General features: G+C 43.7%; 1 protein-coding gene across 1 annotated transcript; it reads right to left on the bottom strand.

Annotated features, from left to right (window-relative positions):
* Window positions 1-3,605: 3,605 nt before the first annotated feature.
* On the bottom strand, window positions 3,606-12,726 carry LOC125536349 (uncharacterized). Its single transcript, XM_048699547.2, has 6 exons — window positions 11,805-12,726; window positions 7,608-7,693; window positions 7,421-7,525; window positions 6,551-7,342; window positions 5,861-6,083; window positions 3,606-4,958 (listed from the first exon to the last, which is right to left on the bottom strand). The coding sequence occupies exons 1-6, from the start codon at window positions 12,103-12,105 to the stop codon at window positions 3,874-3,876; spliced, it is 2,592 nt and encodes an 863-aa protein (XP_048555504.2). The 5' UTR covers window positions 12,106-12,726; the 3' UTR covers window positions 3,606-3,873.
* Between the last annotated feature and the right edge of the window lie 888 nt (window positions 12,727-13,614).

A 13,614-nucleotide genomic window follows, 5' to 3' on the forward strand; every position in this document is an offset into this window, starting at 1 on the left:
CATTTTTTGCTAAAGTTTGTGTATCGGACATAAGCACCACTAGTTGCTCAACAACAACACTGTTTTTGCTTGAACAGGGTGTACAAATTGCCAAGAATAGCTTTCAGTTTTTCTCCTACAAGAGTTGTTATGAAAGTATATATCTGTTATGCAAATTGCTTCCATCAGTCTAGTTTTTTGACCCACAACAGCATCTTCTTGATTGTGTGTATCTTATGTAACTACCTCAGATGCCTGATAATAAGACTATTTTTGCCCAAACAGGATGAGCAGATTGCCAACTTTAACTTGAGCAGAGAAACAGCAGTTCTATCCATCACTTTTTTAGGGTTTTTGATTTGATTTTAGGGGTTTTTACAATGTGTTCTTATGTTCTTATGCATCATGGAAGCAGCAGAGTTGCGGCAAACCAAAGTCATGTTGGATAAACAAGAGTAATTCTGTAGAGGAGGATAGCATAAGGGCAAAATTAAGAGGAAAGGTGAGCAATTTTTTTATGGATTACCTCTGTGCTTCTTCTCTAACAGCCCTTCTTGCGTTTCTGTGGTTTCTTCTATGGTTTTTTAGCTTTTCGTGGTCGCCATTGCAGGGCTATGAAGGTTTGTAGATCTGGGATGGTGGAACTGGCCCCTTTTCTTGCTTTTTTGCTTGGGGGAGAAGAAGATGGGGTGGAGAGGGTATGGCTGCAGACACCTCAAGGCCGAGGAAAAGCAGGGGTGGGGGCTGGTGGGGGTTTAGAAATCACGTGACACGGCTAGCGGGGCTGAGGGCTGGCGGGGGACCAGGTTTTCCAGCGGGGGGAATCTCTTTCCTTTTTTGCGACGGGGGAGACAGGCACTTTCCTTTTCTCGGAGGCTACCAGGGAACGCTAGGGAGCAGCCGGCTACTCCCCAGACGCGTCCTTCTTTGATTGGCTCGCGGCGCGAGATAGATGCTAGACTACGTATAGGCTCGCTCAGCGTGGACTGCCGCACCTAGCAGGGTGACCCCTTTGTGGGTGCCCTCGTCTATGGTGAGGAACCATAGACGGCCGATATTCCACCCGCTCCTTGATTGCGTGGTCAAAAGAGAAGTCTGCTCATGCAATCAACTAGTGGCGGAGGCAGGGGACTGGCAGGAGCCATGGCTCCCCATCATTGATGTTCTGGTGCGTCTAGACTCCGCAATGACATTGTATTCCACAATGTGACATCCAACGTACGGCACTTTGGAGGAAAAGGACCAATTAAGGCGAGTAGAATTGCTCAAGGGTGACACTTAGAAGTACACAGCTACGATGCTGACGAGATCAAGCCACGGGGAGTAGTCTCGATGCATCTGTGGATGGGTGTGAGGTGAAACTTGATCTTCACCGAGCATTGATGGGTGGTAGGCCTGGCCAAATAGGTACTCCCTCCTTTCATATATATAGGGTCTAATACGTCTCTCGAGGTAGCCTTTGACCAAGGGTAAAAATATTAGTATATAAGATGTATGATATAAAAATTATATCATTAGAAACTTTTATTTTCACATACGAATTCGATGGTACGCTTTGTGTAACGTGCATGTCATATATCATTGTACTAACCCGTGGTCAAAGGTAACCTCAAAAAACGTATTAGGCCCTGTATAAATGAAAGGAGGGAGTACATTCCAGTTGTGTAGCCAGAGCTGACCACACCCCACGCCAGCCCTTAGAGCTACATTGTTGGCTATAATAGCTCCAGACAACGCAGGGCTTCCCCACTACGCCCAAGGCAACTTGGCCATGTTTTTTGCCAAGAAAAAGAATCCAGTATGTAGCTCTATACTCCCTTTGTAAAATAACACTCCCTTCGTCCGAAAATACTTGTCATCAAAATGGATAAAAGGGGGGTGTATCTAGACGTATTTTAGTTCTAGATGTATCGCGGCGCGAGATAGATGCTGGACTGCGTATAGGCTCGCTCAGCGTGGAATGCCGCACCCAGCCGGGTGCCCCCTTTGTGGGTGCCCCCGTCTATGGTGAGGAACCATAGACGGCCGATCTTCCACCCGCTCCTTGATTGCGTGGTCAAAAGAGAAGTCTGCCCATGCAATCAACTAGCGGCGGAGGCAGGAGACTGGTAGGAGCAATGGCTCCCCATCATTGATGTTTTGGTGTGTCTAGACTCCGCAATGACATTGTATTCGGCAATGTGACATCCAACGTATGGCACTTTGGAGGAAAAGGACCAATTGAGGCGAGTAGAATTGCTCAAGGGTGACACTTAGAAGTACACAACTACGATGCTAACGAGATCAAGCCACGGGAAGTAGTCTCGGTGCATCTGTGGATGGGTGTGAGGTGAAACTTGATCTTCGTCGAGCATTGATGGGTGGTAGGCCTGGCCAAATAGGTACTCCCTCCTTTCATATATATATATATAGGTCTAATACGTCTCTCGAGGTAGCCTTTGACCAAGGGTAAAAATATTAGTATATAAGATGTATGATATAAAAATTATATAATTAGAAACTTTTTTCACATACGAATTTGATGGTATGCTTTGTGTAACATGCATGTCATATATCATTGTACTAACCCATGGTCAAAGATAACCTCAAAAAACGTATTAGGCCCTATGTAAATGAAAGAAGGAGGTACATTCCAGTTATGTAGCCAGAGCCGACCACACCCCACGCCAGCCCTTAAAGCTACATTGTTGGCTATAATAGCTCCAGACAACGCAGGGCTTCCCCACTACGCCCCAGGCAACATGGCCATGTTTTTTGCCAAAAAAAAAATCCAGTATGTAGCTCTATACTCCCTTTGTAAGATGATACTCCCTTTGTCCGGAAATACTTGTCATCAAAATGGATAAAAAGGGATGTATCTAGAACTAAAATACGTCTAGATATATCCCCTTTTATTCATTTTGATGACAAGTATTTCTAGATGAAGGGAGTATAAGATCTTTTAGGTCACTACTTTAGTGATATATATAAAGATATTATAGTTTACAGAGGGAGTACGTGTGTGTGTATTTTATTTAATGTAATAATTCAAAACCCATTCTTTTGGAGCTGCATTTCCCCAATTCAACGCCTTTTTGTTCGAGAACTGATTGCGACATGACCTGTGAGATGCTCTATTTTTTACCTAAATTTTTTCACTCTCTACGCCCAAAATCGGAATCTGCCCCACCGCTGCTGACCGCGTTGCCTTCCCTCTACGAAACAGGTACACACCCTTCTATGGCGTGTTCCAGAAAAAATGGTCATGATGGCTGGTTTGCATGGAGGAACAGGGCAAATAGGCAATGCATCATGGGGCATGGCCGTATCAGGGACATGAGGCCTAACATAACGGAAAAATGATGAGATCATCAGATCATGGGATGGCATTGGCACCCTGTACGATTTGACTTCAGAGTTCAGGATGCCACAAATAGGTTTTGCACAACACAGGAGGGGCAAATCCACTCATTTCGCAACTTCTAAAGAACAACATGCGCGGCAGCAGTTCACAGAACTCACCAGAATGAATCATGCCATTGAACTGCTAAAATCATTGCACAGCTTTAATGCAGACCAAACAACAACTCTTCTAGTTTAGCAAAAGGAAACTAGGACAAGAATGCTGTTCTCAACAGACGCACAACTTTTGCAATTGAGGATTTAACTTTGAAGCAAAAGTCACTCCTATACAATATGACTGCGAACGGTAATATTTAGTCTCCAATCCATGTATCTGGTGACAGATATGAGACGACTAGGAGCAAAATGCAGAAACTAGGAAAATTATGCGTATGAGACGTGATGTCGACGCCCTCTGCTATCGTTGACCTAGTAAAACCCCTCCACCGGGGTTGCATTACCATATCTATAGCTATGTACATGAAGTCCAACGAGGCTGAAGTTTCCCGAACTTCACGGCTTGCTGACATCTAAGTCTACGCCTACTTCCCCGTCGCAGTCTTGTTCATCATCGTCACCCCTATGTCGCTTCCCTAATACTCTTTGCTTCTCATCCTCTATAGGAGGAGAAGCCTTAACAGTTAAACTGAATACTTCATCGTTGCACTGCTGTTCAGCATCGTCATCCCTTGGCCGCTTCCCTAGTATTGTCTCCTTTTCATCCTCTACAGAAGTAGCTGCCTTATCAGTCAAACTTAACACTTCATTATTGCAGTGCTGATCAGCATCGCCCTCCCTAGGTCCCCTTGCTAATAATGTTTGCTCATCATCATCTATAGAAGCAGAGCCCTTATCAGTTGAACAGAACACTTCCCCATTGCAGTTATGTTCCGCAGCATCGTCCCTAGGCCGCTTCCCCAATATCGTTCTCTTTTCATCCTCTGCAGCTGCAGAGGCCATGTGAGTTAAACTAACCTCAGTTTGCGTAGCAGCTCCTGTTTGTTCCCCATTGCAGTCCTGTTCAGCATCATCATACCTCACTCGCTTCACTAACACTGTTTGCTTCTCATCATCCTCTACAGAAGCAGAGCCCTTATCAGTCAAACTAAACATTTGCCCGTTGCAGTTCTGTTCTGCAGTACCCTCCCTAAGCCGCTTCCCTGACATCGTTTGCTTTTCAATCTCTGCAGCTGCAGAGGCTGTCTCAGTTAAACTAGCCTCAGTTTGCTTAGCAGCTCCTGTTTCTTCCCCATTGCAGTCATGTTCAGCATATCGCTTCCCTAATATTGTTTGCTTCTCATCATCTATAGAAGCAGAGGCCTTGTCAATCAAACTAACATCAGTTTGCATACTGACTCCAGTCTGTTTATCTCGACTGGAGTTTGCTTGCACAACAGCAAGCTCTTGATCAGATAGTGCAGAATTGGAGCCCAAACGACCAGTGGATGTCATGTTATCAAGTTGCCTAGTTTGGACACCAGCCAAAGGTATTCTCGACAACACATCTGGCTTCCTTTCTATATGTACCCAACGACTCTTGATCCAATCTCTTGAAATTCTTATATCATTTAGCTGGCATACACGAAAAAAGTTTTCACCTGGAACAATCATAATATAAGTGTCAGTGACATCCTTCTGTTGCAACTTGCAGAAGTAACTTTAAGAAGAAATACAGAAAAAATAGGGTACTTGGTAGAAGACGAGGCACATGCAGTTGCTAATTTCTATCACATGAAATACCAAGATAACATTCATTCTCCATCTAATGAATTGCTTCCACAATTTGCAAGCAGTTTTACATCATGATATAGATGATGGTGAATCATGATATGGCTTTTGGAATGTCAGTATTTTTGGAATTTACATACTGATTTAATAGTAACTGAAGCAAAAGATTTGTAGAGCAAAATGCCATGAAGTGCCTCAACATTTAGCAAAACAGTGAGTCTCAACACAATACAGTGTAATCCTCATGACTCACTCAATGCCAAAAGAATTGCAGTAACATGACAAACAAGACTCCAAACTGGATGTTTACCTATCACACAATGTATTTCATAAATTGTGCAACATGCTTTTTTTCAGGTTCCGACAGTAATAATTTTGCAAAATCAGCAGAATTATTGTCATACCAACACCATGGCAGGACAAAAGAAACAGTCATGCTCCCCTCCCAGATTTACAAAAGCTACTTATTTATGTGCGATGCACCTAGCTTGTACTAACAGTGTGAACTGACACACGGTAACATGGAGAAAACAATTAACAATCCGTGGCACCAAACTGATGGACGATGAGAAAATATTCCATTTTTAGGTAATATGATTTAATCTAAAGGAGTGTAAGGAGTATGAATCACCAGGGGGGAAGGGGGGCAGTAAAGAGCTATTGAGATTTTGTTCTCTTATCTTGCGTACAACACAAATATTCTATGAAGACGGTTTTGTATTTCGTAGGCAGACCAAGAATGGAAAAGCATCATTTCAGCAAGAGAAAGCACCTGGGAAATATATTTGCAGGCCATCAGATGAACCGGCATCTGTACTCACTAAAACTCCTTCCCACCAGCCATTAAATTGCCAGACATCAACAGCAGTTCCAGGTAAAAGAGCAGTGTCATCGACCAAAGTCTTTTGTTGAGGACGTGGCCTAATTCTTAGCCGGCCTGGGCATCTCAGTCCAAGTTTATCAGGAAGAGCCAATATAGAGGCACGTACACGCTCCTACATGGAAGCATAAAATAAGTTCAATTGGCATGGCAAGAAATAACCTCATCGGTGCTATAAAAACATACGCTTGTGCAGAAAAAACAGAATAGATCATGATATTGGGAAAAATAAAAGGAGTGCCAGAATGCCGAATATTATGATATACTCCCTCCGTTCTAAAATATAAGGTGTATTAATATTCCAAAAGGGCAAACGTAACCTATGTTTGATCAAGTTCATAGAAATTTGTATCAACATATACAATACCAAATATAGAAAATATGAAAGAAAATGCCATGGTGAATCTAATGATGCTGATTTGGTATTGTAGTCATTGATATTTTTTGCTCTATAAACTTGGTCGAACATAGAGAAGTTGACTTTTCTGAAAATTAATATACCTTATAATTTGGAACAGGGTATTATCACTTCAAATGCATAATCCAACTTAGAAAAGTTATACTAAGATCAGTTAGTCATACCTCCAATTTACCACAATCATCAGCATTTTCGAGATCATCATATTGAATCTTCAGTTTGTCATGACTAGTACATGGCCTCAGAACTGTACACCTGAACCAGCAGCCCACAATGCCACTGTCTTGAGATAAGACCTCTATCTTGTCACCGACGTTGTAGGTTGGCATAGGCTGACTCTGGGGCCCTATAAACTTAACTGAGAGATGTCTTACAGGAGATTGTTTATTACTTGGCTTCTGATAAGATGGTATGGAGTCTGCTTGTGGGCTTCGGCAGATTTTGGTACCCAAACATTTCGAATAAAGCCTCTCGAACTGCTTTGAAGACTTGGTCTTCCCAGGTGAACAATGTCTGAGTATCCTTATGACATCAGAACCATCCTTTTCTTGTTCAGGTGAAACTTTCAAGGATAGGACAGCAGCTTGATTAAAATATCCACGCAATGTTCTCAAGTCAAAATGCTTAAATTTATTTTTGCTGTACTGACGAAAGCAGAAACGGATCCCCGCCAATGAACTATTTGGCAAAGTGTCCCCACATTTTTCATAATGCTCTGGGGTTAAAACAGTAGCAATATCATCGACACACTCAACACTGATTACTTGAGAATAAGAGGTGATGAAAACTTCGCAAGGATGAGGAGCAGGAGGAGGTATGGCACAAGCAAATTCCTGGTTTTGATGAAACCATCGCACTTTAACTTTCTTGAGTCCCTTCTTATCTTCATACATATCCTCCAAGTATGCAAGATAACGGTTTTCCTCCTCAGACATGACAAGTGCAAAAGAGTGGATCTGCCAAATGATACATCATATAGAATTAAAAGATGGTTACCGGTAACTAAGTGTACAAACAGTCATAACAAAACTTACAGATATTGTGGTTCCATTACGACAAAAGGCTTGATAGTGCTGAAGCTGCTTGCTACAAGTCCAGAATGGACCAGACCACATAATGTCTGTACTGCAAGTTGTACCCTAATAATATAATTGGAAAATTATCAACATGTTCATGGAAGATGCGGCAAAACTATATGCAAAGTTATAGGTGATTGCGTACCAGATTGTGACACACATAGCTATCAGTTTCGCTGTATCCATCTAATCCAACATCATTTCCCATACGAGGTCCAAATTTTGAAAAATCTGGAATGAACAACAAGCAACTAGATATCAATATCACTGAGGAACAATCTGAAACAAAATAATACATGTCTCAATCATACAAGTTATATACTTATATCATTATATGCTGAACAGGACAGGCCTGACAGGTGGTCGAAACATTATGGCTAGGAAATGCAGCCAGGAAAATGATAGTCACAAGGGATGTGTTAAGGCTCAGAAGGTCCATCTCCCTCAAATGGGATGACAATCTACCAAATGTAATAAACACAAAGAAGCAATTCACTCAAATCGAATCATGGCATACTAATTAAACTATAAGAATATAGTGAGCTAGTTTGCCTTGTTTTGCCAAAAATGAGGACAGCCTGTCACTAGGGTGCTTACAGCTTAAACTTGGTGTGAGCGTAGGGATGAAAATGGAGCAGAAACTTTCCGCTTTTCCAGAGGAAAAATAGAAAGGGGGAGGAAATATGAAAACGGAAACAGAAATTTGCAAAACGGAAGTGGAAATGGAATTTTTTATGCGGAAACAGAAACAAAAATGGAATGGTGTTTTCCGGTGGGACAGGCGTGGAAACGGAACTTTCCGTTTCCGTGAATATGGGATTTCCGTTTTGACTATAGACCTATGGCTGCTTTGTAGCCCAACCACCAAACAACACACAATGACACAATGAGTAGAATGGATAATTTGAGGCCCAACTTCTGCTACCACACATGTACTCAGCTTGACCCTATACGTAATTGTCCAGTACTACTACAATACTACGCTGAGTTACTAACTATAATGATATTATTTTGTAGCCATGTTAACAATTCTATAAATTCGTTTGTTTTTGTGTGTATTTCTCTATGATTCAAGGAGTTTTTAAGTTCCGGTCAACACCCACTTCTGTTTTCGTGTCTGCTTTGTATTCACTCTGTCCGTTTCTGGTAGTATCTGTTTCCGTATACATTTTCGGAGTTTCTGTATTTGTTTCCGCTTCTGCAAAAATATATGAAAACAAATGTGGTAACACTCAGTTCTGTCCGTTTCCGCTCCGTTTTCATCCCTATGTGAGCATGATTCAACTTTCACCTGTTAAACTTGCCTGCCTCATATAGTGTATGTGCTTTCCTTTTAATTCGCAACCATTCAATCCAGTTGGGTGCTCCTATGGTATTTTCATCCCATTCAAAAAAAGATGGCATTTTAGTTTCACAGAAAAGATGCCATTTTCATATTATGATGAGAAAAGGACACACAATTCATTTTTTTCCAACACATTGAAACTCCTATCACCAGCAAGTGCAATAATGATGGATAAGAAAACATAGACGGTAATAGATCTTCAGCAGCAAATGAATCAAGATAGCTGACAGAGTACAACTGAATCTTAACTAGTGTGAAGGCGCTTGCGGCCACGGGGAGTCATCTCAAGTGTGGTGGTGCGGGCTGAGCTTTGGTGATCAAAGGGATGATGCAGCGAGGTTGGAGTGGATTAAAGCTCTCAGCTGTTGATGGGTGTTCTTTGAGAAGTTAGTATTGGTATTCTTACTGGCTGTTAGTTGCTAAGAGCAAGTATAATAAAGTGCTATAAGCCTGCTTACATGGCACTATTGCTTATGTGGAGGAGAGAGACGAGGACAATGAAAGGAGTGAGCTCTCATGCAAGAGCCAACATATAAACGTGCTCCTAGGCAAATGGAGTAAATGCAGAGAGAAGAGAAAGAGAGCAATTGAAAAGGATGACTAACCTAATAGCCAACCTTATAGCCGGTCCTATTTTATGAGTGACTAATAATGACGATTTTGATGACATGTCAACCATATATAGCCAGCTGCTGGCTATACTATGACATGCCCTAATAGGTAAAAATGAATAAATGAGGGGAAAGAGAAAGTGGAAAAAAGGATTAACCTAATAGTAACCTTAAAGCGAACCCTATTATATGAGTGATTAATAATGTTGGCTTTTGATGATAAGGCGGTCTTATATAGCCAGCTGCTGGCTATATTATTAGCCTTGCTCTAAGTAGTGAATCAAAATTTCCACAGGTTGATGTGCGGTGTAGTTCCTGTTATCACTACGATAATACTTCTCTCGCAGACTCGAGTCCCATGTCGTTCCGCAAGGCCTCTTTGTCTGGATTTTTAATCCAAGTAAGATAACGATGGTCTTATCTCTAAAAACCTAGGGTATGTTTTGTTTGTGTCCAACACCTACCTTACCAAATTTTCAGTCATGACCAAAATTTTGTACCTTGTTTGGATGGTTGCCAAGTCCTTGGCATTCTCTAGTTCATTTTTCTTGCCAACATCGGCCAAATTCATCTTAGTGAGCGAACTTAAATAATCCCCAATCATGTATGCCTTAGTTCTGTAGTTCTACGTTCCTGAAGTGGTGATTTGAATTAGATCGATCATCAGTTTGCTACATTAAACCATATTATTGTTTGACATGTTCAACAGTTAGGTGTGGCAGAGATGCGTATGTTGAGATGGATGTGTGGCCACACGAGGAAGGATCGAGTCCGGAATGATGATATACGAGATAGAGTTGGGGTAGCACCAATTGAAGAGAAGCTTGTCCAACATCGTCTGAGATGGTTTGGGCATATTCAGCGCAGGCCTCCAGAAGCTCCGGTGCATAGTGGACGGCTAAAGCGTGCGGAGAATGTCAAGAGAGGGTGGGGTAGACCGAATTTGACATGGGAGGAGTCCGTTAAGAGAGACCTGAAGGATTGGAGTATCCCCAGAGAGCTAGCTATGGACAGGGGTGCGTGGAAGCTTGCTATCCATGTGCCAGAGCCATGAGTTGGTTGCGAGATCTTATGGGTTTCACCTCTAGCCTACCCCAACTTGTTTGGGACTAAAGGCTTTGTTGTTGTTGTTGTTGTTGTTGTTGTTGTTGTTGTATTGTTTGAAACTGTTCCCAGTGGATGGTCCTACTATGATTTTGCATATAAAGTAGACACTCATTATCTACAACAAGTGTCGAGCTTCCCCAGCTTTCATAATATTTAATTTTACACTTCCCATAGGAATGCCGACTGCTAGTTTCTAAGACCTGACAAACTCCTTAATTGGTGGCCTAGTGTACAATCTTGCATCCATGCTGGTATGGTTGCTAGTGCATTAGGTCTCCGGTTTGGTCAAACTGTAAAAGACAGGAGCGGACTTGCCTGCTTCCCTCCTTGTAAAATGATGGTGGAAAGGACTCGCAGGTCTGTAAGGGCATCTCCAATGCCAGGCGCTAGGGAAAATTTCCCGTTCTATCGGCAGTTGCGTCCTCAATTCCTGGCGTCGGGTGCCGCAGCGACGCAAAATAAGGCAGCGAGCGCTTGCCCTTTTTTCACACGAGATGAGGCACAAAGAGCTGTTCTCCACCCGTATTTAGTGCCGACGGTTAGCGCCTAGCATTGGCCCAGATAACACTTGGGTTTTTTAAAAATTCTGCTATTTGTCTTTTTCTGTTTAAGCGTCTAGATAAGCGTACACCATTGTAGATGCTCTAAAGTGCAATAAAACCATGTCATCAAACATCACATGTTACTGTCACCCAACAGGTAAAGCACAAAAGCTAAGACATCAACAAGTGGCTATCCAAACATTTATGCTAATTAATGTTACCACATCTCGAAGGGGAGCCCTGGCGCAGCGGTAAAGCTGTTGCCTTGTGACCAATGAGGTCACGGGTTCGAGTCCTGGAAACAGCCTCTTACAGAAATGTAGCGAAAGGGTGCGTACAATAGACCCAAAGTGATCAGACCCTGCGCAAGCACGAGCTATATGTACCGGGCTGCCCTTTTATGTTACCATATCTCAACATGAGATGAAATTGGACGGGACAACCTCAATTTTGACATACTTTGCCATTCGGGTATTTTCGCATTACAGTCTAACATGCCCTTGAAGGTTTGAGAAGTGCCTGATCGTGTCTATTGCAAAGCAAGCTTCTTTACTGAGGACCGATGCGGTAAACTATGTAGGCAAGATTTCAGTTTTGCTAAAGTGCCCTAGACAAACCCGTTCCAGAAACACTAGTCAACATAACATGTTAAATTCAAGAAACAATAACAGATGGTAATGCTTAGTATCAGCAAAATTAATGTATCAAATATTACAAACAGAGCAGGAGGGAATTACTTGAGGTGAGGGTCTTCGCCGGAAGGAAGGACTCGAGCCAATCCACCACCTCACGGCGTGACCGCCACTTGCGCGCAAACATCCCCTGCCCACCATCAGCGCCACCGGATCCCTGCGGCCCATGGAAATCCTCTGAAACGACGTAGAGCATGTGGCGCAGGCTCCGCTCGGTGCCCACGACTGCCAGGTGAGACACGCCCTCGGCGTCTTCCAAGTAGTAATGCACGACGCGGCTGCCCCTCTCCTGCGAGAGGAACTCCTCGCTCCACCTCACGAACTCCGGTCGGTCCTCCCTCGCCATGTTTGCCGCGGTACCAACAGGACGCACCCCCAGCCCGGAGTACTAAACAAAGGAAGGGGCCTTTGGCGACAGGCTCATGACCTTCCGGTGGGAGGGGGAGGGGGGGTCCTCAAAACGAAGAAAGCGGCTTTAGGGTTCTCGGGGAAGAAGGGGAAGCGGGGGACGTCTCTCCGAAACCTCGGAGGACGCAAAAATTGCACGGGGAACTTGAGATTGACGTGGAAAGCAGGGGGTTGGGGAACGGCGGCCGGGGATTCCTTGCAATCCCCGGGGGAGGAGGATTTCTGGGGCTTCAAAGAGACTTGGGGGCAGTTCTTGCGGGCCAAATCGGCTTAAATCGGAAGGGGTTCAGGCTGACCAAGAAGCCTTCCATGGAGCCAGGGGCAGCAGCGAGCGGGTTCTTGGGCTGGTTGGCCCCAAAAGGAAAACCAGAAATTTCAAGAAATTACTCCAGGAAGAAAGATGGCGGCGGCGGCGGAGGCGGAGGCGGCGGCGGAAAACGAGCAGGAGGGAGGCAGTCTGCTTGGAAAAGCCCCACTCCGAGAAGGCGAGGGCGGCGGCGGAGGAGCGCGGAGGGAGGTGGGAGGGGAGGCGGACAGGTGGGAGGGGAGGGGGGGCGAGGAGGAGGGTGAGATGCTTGAAAGGGGAATCTACTATGTCCCCCCTCTCTTTTCGGGTTTCTCTGTACCGCGTGGTTTTCGTTGGGGTGTGAAAGTGAAAAGTGTCAAGGTTTTCTTCTGCCTTGTATACGGAGTATGTAATAAAACTTTGAGAGGAACAAAGGTCAAAAACAGCATCTCTCAATCAAAAGTAAAAGGGAAAAGGTCAAGAACAGCTGTGACATGGCACCTATGGGATGAGTTGTTCCATGGTTTTTATATGCTAAATTTCATTTGTGTCATATGTTATGTGTTTTTTCAGTCGCAGTCATAAAAAACATCATACGTCGGGGCTAGTAATTTAAACAACAAATGGTAGCACAAGCTCATATATTGGTCCTGAGAGAAATTTATGGATGAATACAAAGTAGTATAAGGACTCTGGTCAAGTGACTAAAATTATAGTAATCAACTTGAAAACAGTGTTTTGTTATTAAGAAACTTTTTTTAAAAAGGCACTTTGTTTGTTCACTAATCCATGGTGTCTCCCTCCAGGGTTCTCGAGGGAGATCCTCCATTGTTGACATCGGTTGCCATCATCACTTGAAGCGGGTCATTGGAGCCGCTGTAATTAGAGTTGGATTCATAGGGCGGGAAGCCCCCTAAGGTACGTTTCCGGTGTTGTTGTCGTAGTCGGAGTGTTGTAGCCTCCCACACAGTATCCCGCGACTTGAGTGTCGAGAGAGTACGAGGGGTTGTCATCACGCCAAGTCATACCATTGTGTCGCGTGGGGGCGTATCCAAGAGAGGGGCAAGTCACCCATGCGGTGTAGTCATCATAGGTCGTAGGAAATCCATAATGGGCCCTAGTGTAGTACGAAGGGAGGTCGGGGTCATATCACATGGTGGA

This window comes from Triticum urartu, chromosome 2A, assembly GCF_056163025.1.
Source record: "Triticum urartu cultivar PI428250 chromosome 2A, HENAU_Tu73, whole genome shotgun sequence".
Taxonomy (NCBI): domain Eukaryota; kingdom Viridiplantae; phylum Streptophyta; class Magnoliopsida; order Poales; family Poaceae; genus Triticum; species Triticum urartu.